The 24,202-nt window shown below is 41.7% G+C and overlaps 1 protein-coding gene across 1 annotated transcript in view; it reads left to right on the top strand.

The window, feature by feature from the left end:
- Positions 1-24,202, top strand: part of PPM1E (protein phosphatase, Mg2+/Mn2+ dependent 1E) — a 252,589-nt gene that overhangs the window by 207,482 nt on the left and 20,905 nt on the right. The window contains exon 2 of the mRNA XM_039477048.2: positions 11,997-12,115. Coding sequence (XP_039332982.2) covers positions 11,997-12,115 — 119 coding nt within the window. The remainder of the gene's footprint in view (positions 1-11,996; positions 12,116-24,202) is intronic.

Raw genomic sequence — 24,202 nt, 5'->3', positions numbered from 1 at the left:
ATTAGCAGTCACTTATTCCCACCACCCGTCCAGTCTTAAGCTACCACTACTGTGTGCTTCTATAAATTTCCTGTTCTGGGCTTTTCATGTAATTCTTATTCTAGAATTACAAATTCTATAATAAGTGGTCTTTGTGATGGGCTTCTATTACTTTCCATAATGTTTTCAAGGTTCAACCACATTGTAGCATGTGTAAGTGCGTCATTCCTTTTTATGGCTAATATTCCATTGTATGAATATACTGTATTTTATTTATCCATCAGTTGATGGATACTTGGTTGTTTTTACTATTTGGCGATTATAAACAATGCTGCTATGCACATTAATGTACAAGTTTTTTGTGGATGTATTTTATTTCTCATGTACATATACCTAGGAGTGGAATTGCTGGGCCAGCTATATGGTAACTTTACCTTTAAAATGTTAGTTGTACATTTTAGCTGTACCACTTCACATTTCCACTAGCAATATATGAGAGTTCCATTTATCCACATAGTTGCCAACACCTATTATTACTAATTGTCTTTTTCGTTATAGCTATTTTATTATAGCTATCCTAGTGGATGCGAAATGGTTTCTCATTGTGGTTTTGATTAGCATTTCCCTAATGACTAATGATGTTAAAAGGAAAAAAAGCAAACCTGTTTTTCTGTACATACACTTTTTTTTGAGTCTCACTCTGGTCATCCATACTGGAGTACAGTGGCATGATCTCTACCTACTGCAACCTCTGCCTCCCAGGTTCAAGCTTCAGCTTCCTGAGTAGCTGGGATTACAGGTGTACCACGACACTCAGCTAATTTTTTGTTTGTTTGTTTGTTTGTTTGTTTTTTGAGACGGAGTTTCCCTCTTGTGACCCAGGCTGGAGTGCAATGGCGCAGTCTCGGCTCACTGCAACCTCCGCTTCCTGGGTTCAGGCAATTCTCCTGCCTCAGCCTCCTGAGTAGCTGGGATTACAGGCATGTGCCACCATGCCCAGCTAATTTTTTGTATTTTTTTTTTTCCTTCTTTTTTTTTTTTTTTTATTGCATTTTATTGCATTTTAGGTTTCGGGGTACATGTGATGAACATGCAAGATTGTTGCATAGGTACACACATGGCAGTGTGGTTTGCTGCCTTCCGTCCCCTCACCTGTATCTGTCATTTCTCCCCATGCTATCTCTTCCCACTTCCCCACCCCCCGCCCCTCCCCCATTTCCCCCCAACGGACCCCAGTGTGTAGTGCTCCCCTCCCTGTGTCCTTGTGTTCTCATTGTTCAGCACCCGCCTATGAGTGAGAATATACGGTGTTTGATTTTCTGCTCTTGTGTCAGTTTGCTGAGAATGATGGTTTCCAGGTTCATCCATGTCCCTACAAAGGACATGAACTCATCCTTTTTGATGGCTGCGTAATATTCCATGGTGTATATGTACCACATTTTCCCTATCCAGTCTATCATCGTTGGGCATTTGGGTTGGTTCCAGGTCTTTGCTATTGTAAACAGTGCTGCAGTGAACATTCGTGTGCACGTGTCCTTGTAGTAGAATGATTTATAATCCTTTGGATATATACCCAGTAATGGGATTGCTGGGTCAAATGGGATTTCTATTTTTAGGTCCTTGAGGAATCGCCACACTGTCTTCCACAATGGTTGAACTAATTTACATTCCCACCAACAGTGTAGAAGTGTTCCTATTTCTCCACATCCTCTCCAGCATCTGTTGTTTCCCGATTTTTTAATGATCGCCATTCTAACTGGTGTGAGATGGTATCTCAATGTGGTTTTGATTTGCATTTCTCTGATGACCAGTGATGATGAGCATTTTTTCATATGTTTGTTGGCCTCCTGTATGTCTTCTTTTGTAAAGTACCTGTTCATGTCCTTTGCCCATTTTTGAATGGGCTTGTTTGTTTTTTTCTTGTAGATCTGCTTTAGTTCTTTGTAAATTCTGGATATTAGCCCCTTGTCAGATGGGTAGGCTGCAAAAATTTTTTCCCATTCTGTTGGTTGCCGATTCACTCTACTGACTGTTTCTTTTGCCGTGCAGTAATTTTTTTGTATTTTTAGTAGAGACGGGGTTTCACCATGTTGACCAGGATGGTCTCGATCTCTCGACCTCATGATCCGCCCGCCTCGGCCTCCCAAAGTGCTAGGATTACAGGCTTGAGCCACCGTGCCCGGCCTGTTTGTTTGTTTATTTGTTTGTTTTGAAACAGCGTCTTGCTCTGTCTCCAGGCTGGAGTGCAGTGGTGCAATCTCTGCTCACTGTAACCTCTGCCTCCTGGGTTCAAGTAATTCTTCTGCCTCAGCCTCCCTAGTAGCTGGGACCACAGGCGCGTGCCACCACGCCTGGCTAATTTTTGTATTTTTAGTAGAGATGGGGTTTCACCATATTGGCCAGGATGGTCTCGATTTCTTAACCTCGTGATCCTTCCACCTTGGCCTCCCACAGTACTGGGATTACAGGCGTGAGCCACCGTGCCTGGCTAATTTTTTATTTTTAAATAGAGATGAGGTTTCACCATGGCCAGTCTCGAACTCCTGACCACAGATGATTCACCCACTTCAGCCTTCCAAAGTGTTGGGATTACAGGTATGAGCCACCTTGCCCAGCCCCACAGTCTCCTGACACTAAATGTTTGTGGGGTTTTCCCACCAACCAATTCTCCATTGATCTCTGGACACCAATTTAACTCAATTCTGACACTAATTACCTGGAATTACAACAGATCCCACAGGTTAAGGGCTCAGTCCCACAAGATGCCCCCACCTCAGATGCCAGTTATAAGTCTGGACCTCCCAAACTTCTGGCCAACTGGTTATAAATCAAGAGTTACCACAACCTTCTCCTAAGTTAAATAATTTGCTATAAATAGTCTTAAAAAATTCAGGGAAGCATTCACTTATGTTTACTGGTTTATGAAAGGATATTATAAAGGATACGAACGAACAGCCAGATAAAGAGAGCTACACAGGGTGAAGTCCTGAAGGGGATGAGTTTTTTTTTTTTTTTTTTTTTTTTTTATTTTGAGACGGAGTTTCACTCCTGTTACCCAGGCTGGAGTGCAATGGCGCGATCTCAGCTCACCACAACCTCCACCTCCTGGGTTCAGGCAATTCTCCTGTCTCAGCCTCCTGAGTAGCTGGGATTACAGGCACGCAACTCCATGCCCAGCTAACTTTTTATATTTTTAGTAGAGGCGGGGATTCGCCTTGTTGAACAGGATGGTCTCGATCTCTTGACCTTGTGATCCACCCGCTTCGGCCTCCCAAAGTGCTGGGATTACAGGATTGAGCCACCGCGCCCAGCCAGGGGATGAGTCTAAAACATAACAGCTTCTGTTGGAGGTGGGCTATGCCACCCTATGTTCACCAAACCAGAAATAATGTAGGCATATTCAAATAATTATTAAGTCAGTCTCCCATCTCTCTCCCTTCCCTAGAAAATGAGAATCGGGTTGAATATCCAGGCCTCTTACTATAGCTTGGTTTTTCTGATGACCAATTGTCATCCTGAAGCTATCCAGTAGCCCACCAAGAACAGCTTCATAAGAGCAAAAGGCATTCATAGACTATACAGGAAATTTCAAGGAATTTAGAAGCTCTATGTCAGAAGCCAGGTTCAAAAACTAAATATTAGAAAATGCTTCCAGTACCCCTATTACTCAGGAAATTAAAAAGGGTTTTAGGGGCGCTGTGTCAGAAACCAAGGCAGAGAACAAATATGTATTTCCAATTATGTCACAGATGTTGCACATCTTTTCATGTGCTTATTGGCTATTTGTATATCTTCTTTGGAAAAATACCTATTCAAATCCTTTGGGTTGTGTTTTTATTACTGAAGTATAAGGATTCTTTACATATTCAGGATACAGTCTCATTAGATATATGATTTTCAGGGTTTCTTGTTTTGTTTTTTTTTTTTGATACAGGGTCCACTGTCTCCCAGGCTGGAATATAGTGATGATTATGGCTCACTGCATCCTCAAACTCTGAGCTTAAGTGATCTTCCTGTCCTAGCCTCTCCAGTAGCTGGGACTACAGGTGCACCCACCATACCCAGCTATTTTTTTTTTTTTTTTTGAGACATGGTCTTGTGAAGTTGCCCAGGCTGATCTCAAACTCCTAGCCCCAACCTTACCCTCCCAAAGTGCCAAATTACAGACATAAGCCAATATGCCTGGCAGATTTGCAGGTGTCTTCTGCCAGTCTGTGGGTTGTCTTTTCACTTTATTGATTTGTGGTACAAAAGTTTTAATTTTTATATAGTTCAATTTAACATTTTTTTTTTCTTTTCTGCTTATGCTTTTGGTGTCAGATCTAAGAAAACCATTGCCTAATCCAAGGTCATGAAAATGTACTCCAGTGTTTTCTTTTAGGTGGATTACATAGTTTTAGCTTTACATTTAGGTCTGTGATGCATTTGGGGTTAATTTTCATATGTGGTGTAAGGAAAAGGTCCAACTTGATTATTTTGCATGTGGATATCCAATTTTTCCAGCACCATTTGACCATTTCTTGAAAAGATAGTTTTTTTCCTTTTTTGTTTTTTGAGACAGAGTCTTATTCGGTCACCCAGGCTGGAGTGCAGTGGCATGATCTCAGCTCACTTCAACCTCTGTCTCTTGGGTTCAGGCAATTCTCATGCCTCAGCCACCCAAGTAGCTAGGATTGTAGGTGTGCACCACCACACCCATCTAATTTTTGTATTTTTGGTAGAGACAGGGTTTCACCATGTTGGCCAGGCTGGTCTCGAACTCCTGGCCTCAGGTGATCCACCCACCTTGGCCTCCCAAGGTGCTGGGATTACAGGTTTGAGCCACTGTACCTGGCTCTCCCCCCCCCACCCCCCCACTTATTTGACCTCTCAGCAATTGACAGAGTTCACTACTCCCTCCTTCAAATACTCTCTACTATCTTGGTTCTTTTTTTTTTTTTTTTTTTAATACAAATTTTGCCCTTTCTCTTTAGTCTTTATAGGTCCCTTATCTTCTTTTTCTTTTTTTTTTTTTTTTTTTTTTTTTTTAATAATATGGAGAGGGGGTTTCATCATGTTGGCCAGGCTGGTCTTGATCTCCTGACCTCGTGATCTGCCCACCTCAGCTTCCCAAAGTGCTGGGATTACAGGCATGAGCCACTGCACCCAGCCCTTTATCTTCTACTAAGCTTCTAAATACTGGGTTTTCAGTTATTGTCACTGTATAGTAAATTACCACAAAACTGAATAAATAATAAATAAAACAATTATTTATTATGCTTACAGTGTCTTTGAGTCAGAAATTAAAACCGAATAAAGCAAGGTCACCTTTTCTCTGTTCGAACTGGTGCCTCAGTTGAAAGACTCAAGCTTGGGGACTTGAATCATCTGAAGGCCTGTGAACTTACATGTCAAGCAATTGGTAATGGCTATTGGCTGGGGGACCACAAGCCACATCCGAATGAGCCTGTTCATGTGGTTTCTCCACATGAGCTAGTTTGGGATTCCTCATGGCTTGATGGCTTAGCTGAGTATCAAGAGCAAGTATCCAGAGAGAGACAGAGGAAGAAAGAAGAGGAAACCAGAGGGAAGCCACATGGCATTTTATGACCAAACTTCAAAAGTCACACAGTATCACTTTTGCTACATTTTTTTATTCAAGTAGTCACCACGCCTCACCCATGTTTAGATTAGGAAGGGAAATAGACTGTCTTTATGGGGAATGGCAAGGTTCTAAAATAACATGTGGGACCAGGAATGTTGTTGTGGCCTTTTAAAAAGTGTCTGCCATAGTCTTTTCTGGCCACATAATTCACATCCTTCCCACTTGCTAAATACACTCACCCACAGCCCCTAAGATTTCCCAAAGTCTAATTCCATTATGGCATTAGGCTTAGGCTTGAGGTCCAAGATCTTATTGAGGCCAAGACCATGTACAGATAAGATTTCTTAGGTAAGATTTCTTCCTTAAAAAAAAAATCTCCAGTAAAAGTTTGAATTTTATGTTTAATTATTAAAATGTATAATGTATTAGGATCAATTGTGTACCATTAATTATACTGATAATGCAGTATAAAAGAAAATGTTTAACACCGGAGGCTTATGGTCACAGGAAGTTTTCTTTTTTAATTTAATTTCAATTGTTGTACATATTTTTACTGCAGAGACATATTATATACTGCTTCAACTGAGTCCCATAGACTTTGGTATGTTGTGTTTCTATTTTCATTTGTTTCAAGGAATTAGTCAATTTCCTTTTTAATTTCTTTCTTCACCCATTGGTTGTTCAGGAGCATGTTGTTTAATTTACATGTATTTGTGTAATTTTGAATGTTTCTCTTGTTACTGGTTTCTAGTTCTATTCCATTGTGGTCAGATAGGATATATGATATGATTTCAATTAAAAAAATGTTTTTGGCCAGGCACAGTGGCTCACGCCTGTAATCCTAGCACTTTGGGAGGCCTAGCTGGGTGGATCATGAAGTTAGGAGTTCAAGACCAGCCTGGCCAACATGGTGAAACACCGTATCTACTAAAAATATGAAAATGAGTTGGGTAGGGTGGCACACACCTGTAGTCCCAGCTACTCTGGAGGCTGAGGCAGGAGAATTGCTTGAACCCAGGAGGCAGAGGTTGCAGTGAGCTGAGATCACGCCATTGTACTCCGGCCTGGGAGACAGAGCAAGACTCTGTCTCACAAAAAAAAAAAAAAAATTTTTTTTTTAGCCTTGTTTTGTGTCCTAACATATAGTCAGTCCTGGAGAATGTGCTAATAAAAAGAATTTGTATTCTGCAGCTGTTGGGTGAGATGTTCTATAAATGTCTGTTAGGTCTATACTGATGATTCTTTGTTGATTTTCTTTTCTTTTTTTTTTTTTTCTTTCTCGATGGAGTCTTGCTCTTTAGCCCAGGTTGCAGTGCAATGTTGTGATCTCAGCTCACTGCAACCTCCGCCTCCAAGGTTCAAGGGATTCTCATGCCTCAGCCCCTGAGTAGGTAGGATTACAGGCACCCTCCATCATGCCTGGCTAATTTTTGTATTTTTAGTAGAGACGGGGTTTCACCATGTTAGCCAGGCTGGTCTTGAACTCCTTATCTGAGGTGATCTACCCACCTCAGCCTCCCAGAGTGCTGGGATTACAGATGTGAACCACCACGCCTGGCCTCTTTGTTGATTTTCTGTCTAGATGATTTGTCCAATGCTGAGTTGGGTGTTGAAGTCCCCAAATGTTATTGTATTGGCATGTGTCTCTCCCTTTAGATCTAATAGTATTTTATGAATCTGAGTGCGCTGATGTTGGATGCATATATATTCACAATTGTTATAACTTCTTGCTGAATTAATCCCTTTATTACTATATACTGTCCCTGTTTTTCTTTTACAGCTTTTGACTTAAAATCTGTTTTAGCTGATATAAACTTAGCTATTCTGCTTGCTTTTGGTTTGCGTTTTTGTGAAATATCTTTTTCTATCCCTTCACTTTCAATCTGGGTATGTTCTTACATATCAGGTGAGTTCCTTGTAGGCAGCATATAATTGGGTCTTGTTTTCATTTTTGTTTGTTTTGTTGTTGTTTAAATTCATTCAGGCAGTTTCTTTTAATTGGGACTTTTAACCATTTTACCTTCAAGATTATTATTAATAGATAAGGACTTACTCCAAATGTTTATTGATTGTTTTCTGATTATTTTGTATAACTTTTGTTCCTTCCTCTCTCTTTTTTTTTTTTTTAAAGACAGGGTTGCCGGGTGCGGTGGCTCACGCCTGTAATCCCAGCACTTTGGGAGGCCAAGGCGGGTGGATCATGAGGTCAGGAGATCAAGACCATCCTGGTCAACATGGTGAAACCCCGTCTCTACTAAAAATACAAAAAATTAGCTGGGCATGGTGGCGCGTGCCTGTAATCCCAGCTACTCAGGAGGCTGAGGCAGGAGAATTGCCTGAACCCAGGAGGCGGAGGTTGCAGTGAGCCGAGATTGCGCCATTGCACTCCAGCCTGGGTAACAAGAGCAAAACGCCGTCTCAAAAAATAAATAAATAAAAATAAAAATAAAAGACGGGGTTTCACCATGTTGGTCAGGCTGGTCTTGAACTCCCGACCTCAGGTGATCCACCCGCCTTGGCCTCCAAAGTGCTTGGATTACAGGCTTAATCCACCATGCCCAGCCCTTCCTCTCTTATTATATATTTTTGGTGGTTGTCTTTCTCCTTTTTCTGTTGGCTCTCCTGGTGAATTTTATAATTTTGCATGTTTTCATGAGGGCAGTTATCATCTTTTTACTTCCAAATGTAAGACTCCCTGAGCGTTTCTCTTGGACTGGACTAGTGGTGACGAATTCTCTTATTTTTTGCTTGTCTGGGAAATGTTTTATTTCTCTTTCATTTTTGAAGAATAGCTTTCCTGGGTATAATATTCTTGACTACCTAGGTTTATTTTCTCTCTATACTTTGACTATATCATCCCTTTCTCTCCTGGCCTGTAAAGTTTCTGCTGAGAAAGGTGCTGCTAGTCTAATGGAGATTCCCTTATATGTGACTTGATGCATTTTTTTTGAAAAGTAATTCTCTTTTGGAATTATTTCTTTTTCTTTGCCATTTAACAATTTGACAGTTAGGTGTGGTGGCTCATGTAATCCCAGCACTTTGGAAGGCCAAGGCAGCTTGATCACCTGAAGTCAGGAGTTCGACACCAGGCTGACCAACATGGTGAAACCCTGTCTGTACTAAAAATAAAATAATTACCTGCACATGGTGGCAGGCACCTGTAATCCCAGCTACTTGGGAGGCTGAGGCAAGAGAATTACTTTCACCTGGGAGATGAAGGTTGCAATGAGCCAAAAATTGCACCATTGCACTCCATCTTGGGTACAAGAACGAAATTCTGCCTCAAAAAAAAAATTTTTTTTTTAACTATAATGTTACCTTAGAGCAGGCGTCCCCAAACTACGGCCCACGGGCCGCATGCAGCCCCCTGAGGCCATTTATCCAGCCCCCCGCTGCACTTCAGGAAGGGGCACCTCATTCATTGGTGGTCAGTGAGAGGAACACAGTATGTGGCGGCCCTCCAATGATCTGAGGGACAGTGAACTGGCCCCTTGTGTAAAAAGTTTGGGGACGCCTGCCTGAGAGATTGGGTGGAATCTATTTGGGAACTTTCCAGCTTCCTGGATCTGAATATCCATCTCTCTCCCAAGACTTGAGGTTTTCAGCTATTATGTCATTAAATATATTTTCTACATCTTCTCTCTTCTCCTTCTGGAATGCCCTTAATGCAATTATTTGTTTCCTTAATGATGTCCCATAAGTGCTGTAGGCTTTTTTCATTATTTTTTCTTTTTCTTTCTGCCTAAGTTTTTTTTTAAAGATCTGTCTTTATTTTCAAAATTTTTCTTCTGTTTAGGCTAGTCTGCTGTTGAAGCTCTTTATTGTATTTTTTATTTCATTCATTGAATTCTTTAGCTCTAAGATTCCTCTTTGGTTCTTTTTTTATGATATCACTTTATTGAATTTCTCTTATTTTTGTTAACTGGTCTGTGCATATTCTCTTGTATCTCATTGCATTTTCTTAAGATGATTATTTTGAGCCATATGTGATGGCTCATGCCTATAGTCCCAGCTGCTTGGGAGGCTGCAGCAGGAGGATTGCTTGAGTCCAAAAGTGCTGGCCTATAGTGTGCTATGCCAGTCCATTGTCTACACTAAGTTTAGTATCAATATGGTGACCTTCTGGGAGCAGAGAACCATCAGGTTGCTTAAGGAGGTGTGAACCAGCTCAAGTCAGAAATAGAGCAGGTCAGTCAGGTGTGGTAGCTCACACCTGTAATTTCAGGAATTTGGGATGCTGAGGTAGGTGAATTGCTTGAGATTGGGAGTTCATTTCTATTTCCATAGCTTTACATACCATCCATATGTTTGCAACTTACAAATTTCATAACATCTCAAAATGCTGGATTAGAATATCCAGTTAACCATTTGACACCTTGACTAGGACATCTCAAGTATTTCCTCTTTTTTTTTTTTTTGAGATGGAATTTTCACTTTTGTTGCCTAGGCTGGAGTGCAGTGGCATAATATTGGCTCACTGCAATCTCCATCTCCTGGGTTCAAGCGATTCTCCTGCCTCAGCCTCCTGAGTAGTTGGGATTATAGGTGTGCACCACCATACCTGGCTAAGTTTTTTGTATTTTTAGTAGAAACAGGATTTCACCATGTTGACCAGGCCAGTCTTGAACTCCTAACCTCAGGTGGTCCACCCATCTTGGCCTCCCAAAGTGCTGGGGTTTCAGGCATAAGCCACCATGATAAGCCAATGTTTTCATTTTAACATGTTAAAATGGGCCAGGCACAGTGGCTTACGCCTATAATCCCAGCACTTTGGGAGGCCAAGGTTGGGTGGATCACCTGAGGTCAGGAGTTCAAGACTAGCCTGGCCAACATGGTGAAACTCCGTCTTTAATTAAAAAAAAAAATGTTAAAGGCCGGGCGCGGTGGCTCAAGCCTGTAATCCTAGCACTTTGGGAGGCCGAGGCGGGTGGATCACGAGGTCAAAAGATCGAGACCATACTGGTCAACATGGTGAAACCCCGTCTCTACTAAAAATACAAAAAATTAGCTGGGCATGGTGGCGCATGCCTGTAATCCCAGCTACTCAGGAGGCTGAGGCAGGAGAATTGCCTGAACCCAGGAGGCGGAGGTTGTGGTGAGCCGAGATCACGCCATTGCACTCCAGCCTGGGTAACAAGAGCGAAACTCCATCTCAAAAAAAAAAAAAATAGTTAAAATGGACTTGATTTCTACCTTACCCCACATCCTTCACAAACTTGTTCTTTTCCTGGTTTCCCCATCTTGGCAGATGATTCTACCATTCACCTAGTTACTCAGACCAAAACCCAGGATCAAACTTAATTATTTTCTCTCCCTTTCTCACTGCTACATCCAGTCATCAACAAGTTCTATATTTCTTTTCACCTGGGTTATAACAACTTCCTTATTGGTTACCCTCCTTCATTCTTGCTCCCTTCTAATTTCCTGTGATACAGCAGTCAAAGCAATAATTTAATTCGTATGTCTGATGTAGAGCAATTATGAGTACTCTCTTGCTCACAATCTTCTGTGAATTCACATTTCCCTTTGAAGAGAATTCAAATTCCTTACCATAGTCTAAAAGGCCCGTGTATCTGGTCTTTGCCTATTCCTCTGATTTTATTCTGTGCCACTTTCCCCTCACCCACTATGCTTCACTTCCTCTGGGCTTTTTCAGTTCCATACATGTAATAAGCTCTCAAAAAGGTCCTGTATCACTGAGTACAGTGGCTGACACCTGTAATCCCAGCACTTTGGGAGGCCGAGGTGGATGGATCACCTTAGGTCAGGATTAGCCTGGCCAACATAGTAAAACCCCATCTCTAGTAGAAATACAAAAATTAGCGCACCCCTGTAGTCCCAACTACTCGGGAGGGTGAGGCATGGGAAAATAGCTTGAACCTGGGAGGTGGAGATTGCAATGAGCCAAGATCACACCACACTGCACTCCAGTCTGGGCAACAGAGCGAGACTGAGTCAAAAAAAAAAAAAAAAAGATTCTGTATAAATTTTATTCCCTCTGCCTGGAGTATTCTCTCCTAACTTCCCACTCCCACATAACTTGAGTCTTTTTCATCCTTTAAGATATTGCATTCCTGACCATTCTATCTAATAAGTATGTACCCCTCTTTATTATCTCTGTTGTTGTATCCTGTTTGTTTCTTGTATAAAACTTACCCCGCTTTTAAGTTATATCCTATTGGTTTGTCACCTGTCACTAGTTCCACTAGGTAAGGAGCCATGTCTTTTGTGTTATGCATCAATATATACCCAGTACTCATAGTGCCTAATCAATAAATATTAATTGAATATTGTTTGAAGGTGTAATTTTGTTTTGAGACAATGTTATAATTAATATGTAATTATTTTTTAAAATATGTAATTATTAATAATGTTAAATGTATTACCGCCTAATTCTTTTGCTGAAAATAGCCTTTTATCTTTTTTCTTGCAGTAACTGTCCTTCCTTTTTGGCTGCTGCCTTAGCCAGAGCCACATCAGATGAAGTCCTTCAGAGTGATCTTTCTGCACATTATATCCCAAAGGAAACGGATGGCACAGAAGGGACTGTGGGTGAGTACCTTTCTATATTATTTGTTTAAAAATACTAGAATCTTCTCTGTGTAGTTGTCCACAGAAGATACCTGCAAGATACTTAATCTAGTTACATTTACCTGCTGGTTATTTATATAGCAGGTAGCAGGAGAAAAAAAATGCTATTTTTTTCCAAATCAATCAAAGGAGGGGAGAGGAGAAAAATACAACTATATTTTGAAAAAGGTAGAGTAGTATATAGAAGGTAACTGGAGCAACAGGAGATTGTCATAAATGATATCTAGATGAATGGGAAGATTAAAGTGAGGAATGTGAAGATAACAACAAAAAAGATGAGTGAGTGAGGGAGGGAGAATTTGAGCAAAACCTACTTGAAATGTTTAGGTTACCTTTAAAAATCCAAGTTAGGCCAGGCACAGTGGCTCACGCCTATAATCCCAGCACCTTCAGAGGCTGAGGTGGGCAGATCACCCGAGGTCAGGAGTTTGAGACCAGCCTGGCCAACCTGGTGAAACCCCATCTCTACTAAAAAAAAAAATACAAAAATTAGCTAGGCATGGTGGCGCATACCTGCGATCTCAGCTGTTTGGGAGGCTGAGGCAGGAGAATTGGTTGAACCCAGAGGGGCAGAGGTTGCAGTGAGCCGAAATCACACCACTGTACTCCATCCTAGATAATAGAGCAAGATTCTGTCTCAAAAAAAAAAAAAAAAGTCCAAGTTAAATGATAGAAATATTAAAGAAATCAGTTGCAACACAACTTCTAACTAATTATATTAAATTTTATATTGGCCAGGCACAGTGGTTCACGCCTGTAATCCCAGCACTTTGGGAGGCCAAGATGGACGGGTCACAAGGTTAGGAGATCAAGACCATCCACAGGGTTTCACCTACTAAAATACAAAAAAATTAGCCAGGCATGGTGGTACACACCTGTAGTCCCAGCTACTTAGGAGGCTGAGGCAGGAGAATCTCTTGAACCCAGGCTGCAGAGGTTGCAGTGAGCAGAGATTGTGCCACTGCACTCCAGCTGGGCAACAGAGCAAGACTCCATCTCAAAAAAAAAAAAATTGTATCTACCAGTAAACAGAGCTCTTTATGATAGATATGCAAATGTTATTTAATTGCAAAGATCATTGTACATTTCTTTTCCAGGGAAATTATGAGGCTCTATTTCTTAAATAAGTTACATTTATTGTCTTAGGCTTATATGTATTTGACAGGATCTAAAGAAAATATTTTTATAAAAATTAGAGAATTATGGCCGGGCACGATGGCTTACACCTGTAATCCCAGCACTTTGGGAGGCTGAGGGGGGCAGATCATGAGGTCAGGAGTTTGAGAACAGCCTGATGAGCATGGTGAAACCCCATCTATACTAAAATACAAAAATTAGCTGGGCATGGTGGTGTGTGCCTGTAATCCTAGCTCCTTGGGTGGGTGAGGCAGGAGAATCGCTTGAACCTGGAAGGCAGAGGTTGCAATGAGCCAAGATCCCGTAGCTGCACTCTAGCCTGGGCAACAGAGCAAGACTCTGTCTCATGGGCTGGGCGTGGTGGCTCACGCCTGTAATCTAAGCACTTTGGAGGCCAAGGCGGGCAGATCACCTGAGGTCGGGAGTTAAGACCAGCCTGACCAACATGGTGAAACTCCGTCTTTATAAAAAATAAAAAAATAAGTAATAAATAAAAATAAATAAAAGACTCTGTCTCACAAAAATAAAAAATTAGAGAATTACTACTCAAAATTATTAAGAAATTTTAACATTTCATACAGTTTGTTCTATTTAAAGCATTTGCCTTTAAACATGGTATATATGCAGCAAAGCATATATTAATGAATTTGAGTAGCTGGATTCCGGAGAATGTGAGGCAGCTATAAAAGTAAACATTTCTGTTCTTCCTTTATCTCTGTAGATTGTTTGTGACAGAAAATTGGCAAGGAAGGAATTACTTTTCTTGTTTTTACTGAGAGTAACTGATTCACCTAGAATCAAATTGTTCCAGAGTCAAGTTGGATAGAATTCTTGCTAAAAAGTACTGGTCTTTCCTCTGCTACTGATGCATAGAGTAAAAGCCTTATAATGAAAAGATAGATTAAATTCTGCTTCACTCCAGCCAGGGTAACAGCTGATTCAGCTCCAGCTCAGAACAATGACATTAATGACTGCTGAGTAATTTACAGCTGTGAGGGGGTGGACTGCTACTTTGGACAGTTTTCACGTTTTTGCTTTTTTTTTTTTTTTTTATTTTTCCATTTCAAGCAGCAAGTATTTATATACTGATGTCTTACACTACTCCCTGCAGAAGGAGAATACTTAATCTAGAAAGATTAGAGTGTTGCCCTACATGCCTACTTTGGAAGAATCTTCTGATCCCTATAAGATAGCAAAAGTGAAATGAAAGGTTTTCTTTTGGTGGACATAATTGGTTATTCTGATTTTTTATTTTTCAAGAGATTACCTAGTAATCTCTCCATTCGACTGCTGTGATTCAGACTGATCTACTATTATTCTAAACTATTTGGAAATCCTTTTTTTAACCAAAATCACTCAGTGTGAACTGCACCACAGAGAATCTCTATGGGGCATATTGTGTTTATCCATACATCAAAGCAGGAAATGAGCGTGCTGAATAAGACCTGCTGTCACTGCCTTAAAGTCCTCACTGAAGTGCCTTTTGTCTCTCCTCTTGGTTGTTTCCAAAAACAGACTTAAAAAAAAAATCCTTAAAGTTATTTTCATGTTTACATTATCCCTAGCAGAATGTTTGCTAAGTGACCTTGGATGTCTCACTTGGTACAAATTTAGTTTGGTAGATACAGCTTTTGTCCAGATAACCTAAAACCAATTTGAGGGCCAAGTGTGATGGCTCATGCCTGTAATGCCAGTGCTTTGGGAGGCCAAGGCAGGAGAATCACTTTAGGCCAGGAGTTTGAGAACCAGCCTGGGAAACATAGTGAGACACTATTTCTACAAAAAATTTAAAAATTAGCTGGGCATGGTGGCATACACCCGTAGTCTCAGCTCCTTGGTAGGCTGAGGTAGGAGAATCACTTGAGCCCAGGAGTTTAAGGTTATAGTCAGCTATGTGCTACAGCCTGGGCAACAGAGTGAGACCCTGTCTCAAACAGTGACAAAAACAAGAACCAAAAAAAAAAATTTGAAATATCACAGTGTAATAATTATTCTTATTATTATTTTGAGAGAGAGGGTGTCACTCTGTTACCCAGGAGGGCTGTGGCATGATCACAGCTCACTGAAGCCTCTACCTCCCAGGCTCAAACGATCCTCGCAACTCAGCCTCATGAGTAGCTGGGACTACAGGCATGCACCACCAGGCTCGGCTAATTTTTGTATTTTTTTGTAGAGACGGGGTCTTGCCATGTTACTCAGGCTGGTCTTGAACTCCTGGGCTCAAGTGATCCTCCTGCCTTGGCTTCCTAAAGTGCTGGGTTTATAGTCATGAGCCTCTAAGCCCAGCCTACTGTAAAAATTAAAAACAAGACGGGAAAATGATCACTAATACAGAGGAAATTAAAGAATAATAAAAAGTTTTTGTAAGTCAATTTGAAAACCTGGATCTTTTCTAGAAAAAAATTAATAAATTAACAAAGTTTATCTAAGAAGAAAGAGATTGAGAAATTTATCCCGGAATTGTCCTCCAAAAGGCCATGGAGTCGGTGACTCTACAGGTGAGGTGAATATTTTCAGGTGATCAAAGAAAGGCAGATAATTCAAATACTTTTTATTTATTTATTTTTTTTGAGACGGAGTTTCGCTCTTGTTACCCAGGCTGGAGTGCAATGGCACGATCTCGGCTCACCGCAGCCTCCGCCTTCTGCGTTCAGGCAATTCTCCTGCCTCAGCCTCCTTAGTAGCTGGGATTACAGGCACGAGCCACCATGCCCAGCTAATTTTTTGTGTTTTTTTTTTTTTAGTAGAGACGGGGTTTCACCATGTTGACCAGGATGGTCTCGATCTCTTCACCTCATGATCCACCTGCCTCGGCCTCCCAAAGTGCTGGGATTACAGGCTTGAGCCACCGCGCCCGGCCTTCTTTTATTTTTTTTAATTATATATTTATTTGTTATTTTTTGAAACAGAATCTTCCTCTGTTGCCTACACTGGAGTGCAGTGGCGCTATCTGGGCTTATTGCAGCCTCTGCCCCCTGGGTTCAAGCAATTCTTTTGCCTAGGCCTCCTGAGTATTTGGGATTACAGGTGTGCACCACCACACCCAGGTAATTTTTGTATTTTTAGTAGAGACAGGTTTTGTTATGTTGGCCAGGCTGATCTTGAACTGCTGACCTCAAGTGATCCACCCAACCTGTGCCTCCCAGAGGATTACAGGTATGAGCCACTGTGCCTGGCCCCCACTTTTTAAAATGAATGCTCCAGTTGCACGGAAAAAGAAGGAAAATTTGCATAACATAACACTGATACCAAAATCTACCCAAGACTAAAAAAGGAAATGAGAGACCAGTCTTAGCGATCAACATAAAAAAACTTAAGTAGGCTGGGTGTGGTGGATCCCGCCTGTAATCCCAGCACTTTGGGTGGCCAAGGCTGGCAGATCACCTGAAATCAAGAGTTCCAGACCAGCCTGGCCAACATGGTGAAACCCCATCTCAACTAAAAATACAAAAATTTGCTGGGCGTGGTGGCAGGAACCTGGAATTTCAGCTACTCAAGAGGCTGTGGCAGGAGAGTTGCTTGAATCCAGGAGGCAGAGGTTGCAGTGAGCTGAGATCAAACCATTGCACTCCAGCCTGGGCAACAGAGCAAGACTCCATCTCAAAAAAAAAAACCAAACAAATATTGTAAGTAAAATATTTGAATATTGAGTACAGCAGTTAATTCATTCAGTGAATGTTTTATTGAGGACTTACTGTAGATGCTTATTATACTGGGGAAACAGCAGTGAATAAAAAACATCAAGAACAAAATATCGGGAAGTCTGTAGCAGAACTTATCTATTAATAGGGCAAAAGAAAAATAATCTCTAAAGATGCCAAAAGAAACATCTGATAAAACTTAATATTCCTAATTTCTAAAATATTCTTTGTAAAGTAGGCCTAGATGGATATATCTTGGATACCATGTTTATGCTTAATGTATATTCTAGAATTTGTCAGTTGTACATGACTACAAACACAGCTTCAGTTATCTTCAGCAAAACAGAATGTATGGACTGTCTTCCATAATAAGGGATACACAGGTAGATTCAAGGCTTCAAACGAGCTCAACAGGATCTGGCATTTCTCCAGCTGTCAGCTGTACTTTCTTTCATTTTGATTTCATTTTCAGACTCCATGATGTAGCAGTATGACTTGCTAGGAACCCAGGTCTTCATCTGTCCATATTCAAGTTGAGCAGGAAAACAAGAGTAGATTTTCTCAGTTGTTCTTACATAAGCCACAGGATTTACTCTAATTGGCCCAACTTGGATGGTTTCCCATTCCTGAACCTAATCACTGGCTAAAGGAGCAGGATTCTCTACCTGGCTAAACCTGAATCACAAGGTCTGAGTAAAGAAAGAAGGAAATGTTACTGGAAGAAGGAGCAATGTTTGCTAGTTTTAAATAACAATTAAAGTTCTGGCCAGCACTGGTGGCTTATGCCTGTAATCTCAGCACTTTGAAAGGCCAAGGCGGGTGGATCACTTGAGGGTGAGGAGTTCAAGACCAGTCTGGCCAAAATGGTGAAATTCCGTGTCTACTAAAAATCTAAAAATTAGCCAGACGTGGTGGTGTGCCCTTGTAATTCCAGCTACTTGGGAGGCTGAGGTATGAGAATCCCTTGAACCCGGGAGGTGGAGGTTTTAGTGAAACAAGATTGCACCACTACACTCCAATTTGGGCTACAGAGCAAGACTCCATCTCAAAAAAAAGAAAAGAAAAATAATTACAACAAAACAAAATCTGATTCAAAGTGGCAAATAAATAACCAGGAATAAATTAAGAAATATGAAGGATTTATATTAAAACTCTATTGAGGGCCGGGCGCGATGGCTCACGCCTGTAATCCCAGCACTTTGAGAGGCCGAGGTGGGTGGATCACAAGGTCAAGAGATCGAGACCATCCTGGTCAACATGGTGAAACCCCGTCTCTACTAAAAATACAAAAAAATCAGCTGGGCATGGTGGCGCGTGCCTGTAATCCCAGCTACTCAGGAGGCTGAGACAGGAGAATTGCCTGAACCCAGGAGGCGGAGGTTGCGGTGAGCCGAGATCGCGCCATTGCACTCCAGCCTGGGTAACAAGAGTGAAACTCCGTCTTAAAAAAATAATAATAATAAAAACTCTATTGAGCAACCTAAAAAGGATTTAAGTTTAAAAAGCAATATAATTTTTTCTTAGAAAAGACTCAGTATGAAGGCCGGGCGCGGTAGCTCAAGCCTGTAATCCCAGCACTTTGGGAGGCCGAGGCGGGTGGATCACGAGGTCAAGAGATCGAGACCATCCTGGTCAACATGTGAAACCCCGTCTCTACTAAAAATACAAAAAAAACTAGCTGGGCATGGTGGCGCGTGCCTGTAATCCCAGCTACTCAGGAGGCTGAGGCAGGAGAATTGCCTGAGCCCAGGAGGCGGAGGTTGCAGTGAGCCGTGATCGCGCCATTGCACTCCAGCCTGGGTAACAAGAGCGAAACTCCATCTCAAAAAAAAAAAAAAAAAAAAGAAAAGACTCAGTATGAAAATGATACATGTTTTTTCCAAATCTACAAGTTCCATGTGATCCCAAACACAATAGCAACAGGTTTTTCTGCCCAAACTTGTCAAAATGTTTAGAAAGTTCACCTGGAAAAATAAACATAAAACTACCCAAGTGACATCCTTTAAAATTAAGAGTAATAGGCCGGGCGCGGTGGCTCAAGCCTGTAATCCCAGCACTTTGGGAGGACGAGGCGGATGCGAGCTCAAGAGATCGAGACCATCCTGGCCAACATGGTGAAACCTCATCTCTACTAAAAATACAAAAATTAGCTGGGCGTGGTGGTGTGCGCCTGTAGTCCCAGCTATTTGGGAGGCTGAGGCGGAAGAATTGCGACAGAGTGAGAATCTGTCTCAAAAAAAAAAAAAAAAAAAAATTAAGCGTAATAGGTGGGAAAACTAGTCCTTCTGATATTAAAACATTTTAAAGTTATGGTAACTTAAAGAGAATAACTTATAGAAATAGATGCTGAAATGAGTCAAGCAGAACACGGTCAAGAAGCATATAAATGTTTATTTAATATTTTATTTTTTTCATCTTTTTTTAATTCACAATTTGATTCTCTGCATTTAATATTTAATGGTTATTTAATTTATATAACAGTTTGCATATTTATTTTTCAACAAGCATGTAATGAGGCCCTGCTATCTGCTAGGTACTATGCAATGGCTTGTCAAGGGCCATTAAAACAGTCTCTATCTGCAGTCCAAGTTGGAGATGAAGAACATGGACTTTGGAGTCAGACAGACCTAGGATTAAGAATGATTTTGCGGGGCCGGGCGCGGTGGCTCGAGCCTGTAATCCCAGCACTTTGGGAGGCCGAGGCGGGTGGTTCATGAGGTCAAGAGATCGAGACCATCCTGGTCAACATGGTGAAACCCCGTCTCTACTAAAAATACAAAAAATTAGCTGGGCATGGTGGCGCGTGCCTGTAATCCCAGCTACTCAGGAGGCTGAGGCAGGAGAATTGCCTGAACCCACGAGGCGGAGGTTGCGGTGAGTCGAGATCGCGCCATTGTTCTCCAGCCTGGGTAACAAGAGCGAAACTCCGTCTCAAAAAAAAAAAAAAAAAGAATGATTTTGCCTATTTGTGAAATGTTCTAGAGGCATAGAATGTAGCAAATACTCAATAAATGGTATTTTTGTTTAGTTTTTTTTTTTTTTTTTAGAGACGGGGTTTCACCATGTTGGTCAGGCTTGTCTTGAACTCCTAACCTTGTGATCCACCCACCTCAGCCTCCAAAAGTGCTGGGATTACAGGCATGAGCCACCGTGCCCAGCCTAATAAATGTTATCTATTATTACCAAAAGTGATTAAGAGCTCTAATAGATAGTATGAACAAAGTATAATGGGAACACATGGGAAGGAGCAACTGGGAGTGGTATGAACAGATCTAATGATTTACCAAATGTTAGAGGAAACTGGTATTACTTCCTCTAACCAATTTAATCTGTCTGTACCAACTCTGTCTAATGGACAGTGCAGTGATGGAAATGCTCCCTATCTGTGTTGCCGAATGTGGCAGCCACTAGCCACATGCCGTTATTGAGCAACTGAAATATAGCTAATCTGGCCAGGCATAGTGGTTCACACCTGTAATCCCAACACTTTGAGAGGCTGAGGCAGGTGGATCATGAGGTCAAGAGACTGAGACCATGCTGGCCAACATGGTGAAAAACCCCATCTCTACTAAAATACAAAAAAAATGGCCGGGCACAGTGGCTCACGCCTGTAATTCCAACACTTTTGAAGGCCGCGGTGGGAGGATTGCCTGAGGTCAGGAGTTCAAGACCAGCCTGGTCAACACGGTGAAATCTCATCTCTACTAAAAATGGAAAAAATTAGCCGGGCATGGTGGCGGGTGCCTGTAATCCCAGCTACTCTGGAGGCTGAGGCTGGAGAATCACTTGAACCTGGGAGATGGAGGTTGCAGTGAGCCCAGATTGCACCACTGCTCTCCAGCCTGGGTAACAAGAGTGAAACTTCGTCTCAAAAAATAATAATAATAAAAATAAAAAATATATTGAATTGTTTTAATTTTCCAGGGTGATATATATATATGATATATATGTGTGTGTGTGTGTGTGTGTGTGTGTGTATATATATATATATATATATATATATATATATATATATATGTATGTATATATATGAATTAGCCTGGCATGGTGGTACATGCCTGTAGTCCCAGCTACCTAGGAGGCTGAGTCAGAGGAATCACTTGAACCTGAGCAGTGGAGGTTGCAATGAGCCGAGATTGTGCCACTGCACTCCAGCCTGGGCAACAGAGTAAGACTCTGTCTCAAAGAAAAAGAAAAAGAAATATAACTAATATGTCAAAAAAACTGATTTTAAATTTTATTTAACTTACTTTTTTAGATGGGGGTCGTGCTTTGTTGGCCAGGCTGGAGTGCAGTGGTGGCTATTCACAGGCATGGTCATATCATACTACAGCCTCAAACTCCTGAGCTCAAGCAATCCTCCCATTTCAGCCTCCCAAGTAGCTGGGTCTGCAGGCACACTGAGACCACTGCACCCTACTGATTAATTTAAATAACCACATGTAGTTAATAGCTACAGTACTGGACAATGCAGATCTATATAATAAGAGTAATATAAAAACCAAAGAATGGTATAATAGTTTATATTATTATTTGGTAACTATCCTGATAGTTAATATGTTGTTTCACCCTACCACACTCTCCCTGAAAGTTTATGAATTCACTTGATTATTTAGTAACCCTCTGTTATGGCTGTGTCAGATGAGGACACTTCCATCCCAGGGTCTGCATTTGGGGACCTATACTGCTGCAGAGATGAGATAGGTTGCAGTGATACAAGCAGGTAATTGCTGGCTTGAAGAAATAGTCTCTGGCAGCTAGTGCTTAAATGAAAATTGAAGTTGCTCAAAACAATCAAAATGTTGGATTGTCGGCCGGGCGCGGTGGCTCAAGCCTGTCATCCCAGCACTTTGGGAGGCCGAGGTGGGTGGATCACAAGGTCAAGAGATCGAGACCATCCTGGTCAACATGGTGAAACCCCGTTTCTACTAAAAATACAAAAAATTAGCTGGGCATGGTGGTGCGTGCCTGTAATCCCAGCTACTCAGGAGGCTGAGGCAGGAGAATTGCCTGAACCCAGGAGGCGGAGGTTGCGGTGAGCCGAGATCGCGCCATTGCACTCCAGCCTGTGTAACAAGAGCAAAACTCCGTCTCAAAAAAAAAAAAAAAAAAAGTTGGATTGTCTATTGGCCTTAGTTTTCTTCTTGTATATACCTCCATAGGCTGTTTTTTGCTCTTTGCCTTTTCTCTTTTAAATTTACCCCTGATTTTCAGTTATATAAAAATGCTAACAGTGGGGATAGACATAGTAGCTCATGCTTATAATCCCAGTACATTGGGAGGCTGAAGTGGGAGGATCGCTTGAGGCCAGGAGTTTGAGATGAGCCTGAGCAATATAGTGAGACCCCATCTCTACAAAAAAAAAAAAAATCTTTTTTTTATATATATATTTTTCTTTTTCCTTGCAGCTTCATCAGGAAAAAAAATATTTTCTTTTGATTAGCCATGGGTGGTGGCGTGTACCTGTGATCTCATCTACTTGAGAGGCTAAAACAGAATGATTGCTTGACCCCAGGAATTTTAGGCCACAGTGAACTGTGATTGCATCATACCACTCCAGCCTGGACAACAGAGAGAGACCTTCTTATTAAAAAAATAAAAATAGGGCCGGGCGCGGTGGCTCAAGCCTGTAATCCCAGTACTTTGGGAGGCCGAGGCGGGTGGATCACGAGGTCAAGAGATCGAGACCATCCTGGTCAACATGGTGAAACCCTGTCTCTACTAAAAATACAAAAAATTAGCTGGGCATGGTGGTGCGTGCCTGTAATCCCAGCTACTCAGGAGGCTGAGGCAGGAGAATTGCCCGAACCCAGGAGGCGGAGGTTGATATAAGCTGAGATCGCGCCATTGCACTCCAGCCTAGGTAACAAGAGCAAAACTCCATCTCAAAAAAATAAATAAATAATAAATAAATAAAAATAAATTGGCCAGGCAGGGTGGCTCATGCCTGTAATCCCAGCAGTTTGAGAGGTCGAGGTGGGCGGATCACAAGATCAGGAGTTCAAGACCAGCCAGTTTGAAACCAGCCTGGCCAACATGGTGAAACCCTGTCTCTACTAAAAGTACAAAAAATCAGCTGGGCATGGTGGTAGGCACCTATAATCCCAGCTACTTGGGAGGCTGAGGCAGGAGAATTGCTTGAACCTGGGAGGTGGGATTGCAGTGAGCCGAGATTACACCACTGCCCTCCAGTCTCGGTGACAGAGCAAGACTTCTGTTTTGTGGGGAAAAGAAAATTAAAGGAGACAAAGCTGCGATATGGGATTTACCACCCTATGCTGTGTTAATGAGGAAAACAGGAGACGAGGAAAAGCTTCAGGCCAACTTTTTGAATATAGTCATTTTAAAAATAATTTTGAGGCCGGGTGCGGTGGCTCAAGCCTGTAATCCCAGCACTTTGGGAGGCCGAGGTGGGTGGATCACGAGGTCGAGAGATCGAGACCAACCTGGTCAACATGGTGAAACCCCGTCTCTACTAAAAATACAAAAAATTAGCTGGGCATGGTGGCACGTGCCTGTAATCCCAGCTACTCAGGAGGCTGAGGCAGGAGAATTGCCTGAACCCAGGAGGCGGAGGTTGCGGTGAGCCGAGATCACGCCATTGCACTCCAGCCTGGGTAACAAGAGCGAAACTCCGTCTCAAAAAAAAAAAATTATTGGGCCGGGCACGGTGGCTCAAGCCTGTAATCCCAGCACTTTGGGAGGCCGAGGCGGGTGGATCACAAGGTCGAGAGATCGAGACCATCCTGGTCAACATGGTGAAACCCCGTCTCTACTAAAAATACAAAAAATTAGCTGGGCATGGTGGCACGTGCCTGTAATCCCAGCTACTCAGGAGGCTGAGGCAGGAGAATTGCTTGAACCCAGGAGGCGGAGGTTGCGGTGAGCCGAGATCGTGCCATTGCACTCCAGCCTGGGTAACAAGGGCGAAACTCCGTCTCAAAAAAAAAAAAAAAAAAAAAAAAAAAATTATTATTATTATTATTATTATTATTTTGAATAAGGAAAGAGGTCAGTGTAGTCACCGATTAAGGCAAAGACAGGACTGAGAAGTTGGGAGTCCACGTCCTGGGCTGTTCTAGAACATACAGTCTCTCTCTTCTTTGGGATTTGTATTCTGGATTGGAGGAGCCTGTGTAGCCACTGCCATCTGGCACTTATTTTCTCAGGCTGTCAAGCTATATCTGATTTAGTTAAATAAAAAGAAAAATTTAAGTTCAATTTTTTTTTTTTTTTTTACCTGAGATGTAGGAGGAATTTCTAAAATACT

The sequence above is a fragment of the Saimiri boliviensis genome, chromosome 17 (assembly GCF_048565385.1).
Source record: "Saimiri boliviensis isolate mSaiBol1 chromosome 17, mSaiBol1.pri, whole genome shotgun sequence".
Lineage (NCBI taxonomy): Eukaryota > Metazoa > Chordata > Mammalia > Primates > Cebidae > Saimiri > Saimiri boliviensis.
Note: the sequence above shows the minus strand (reverse complement) of the source record. Positions and strands in the feature narration are given on the sequence as shown.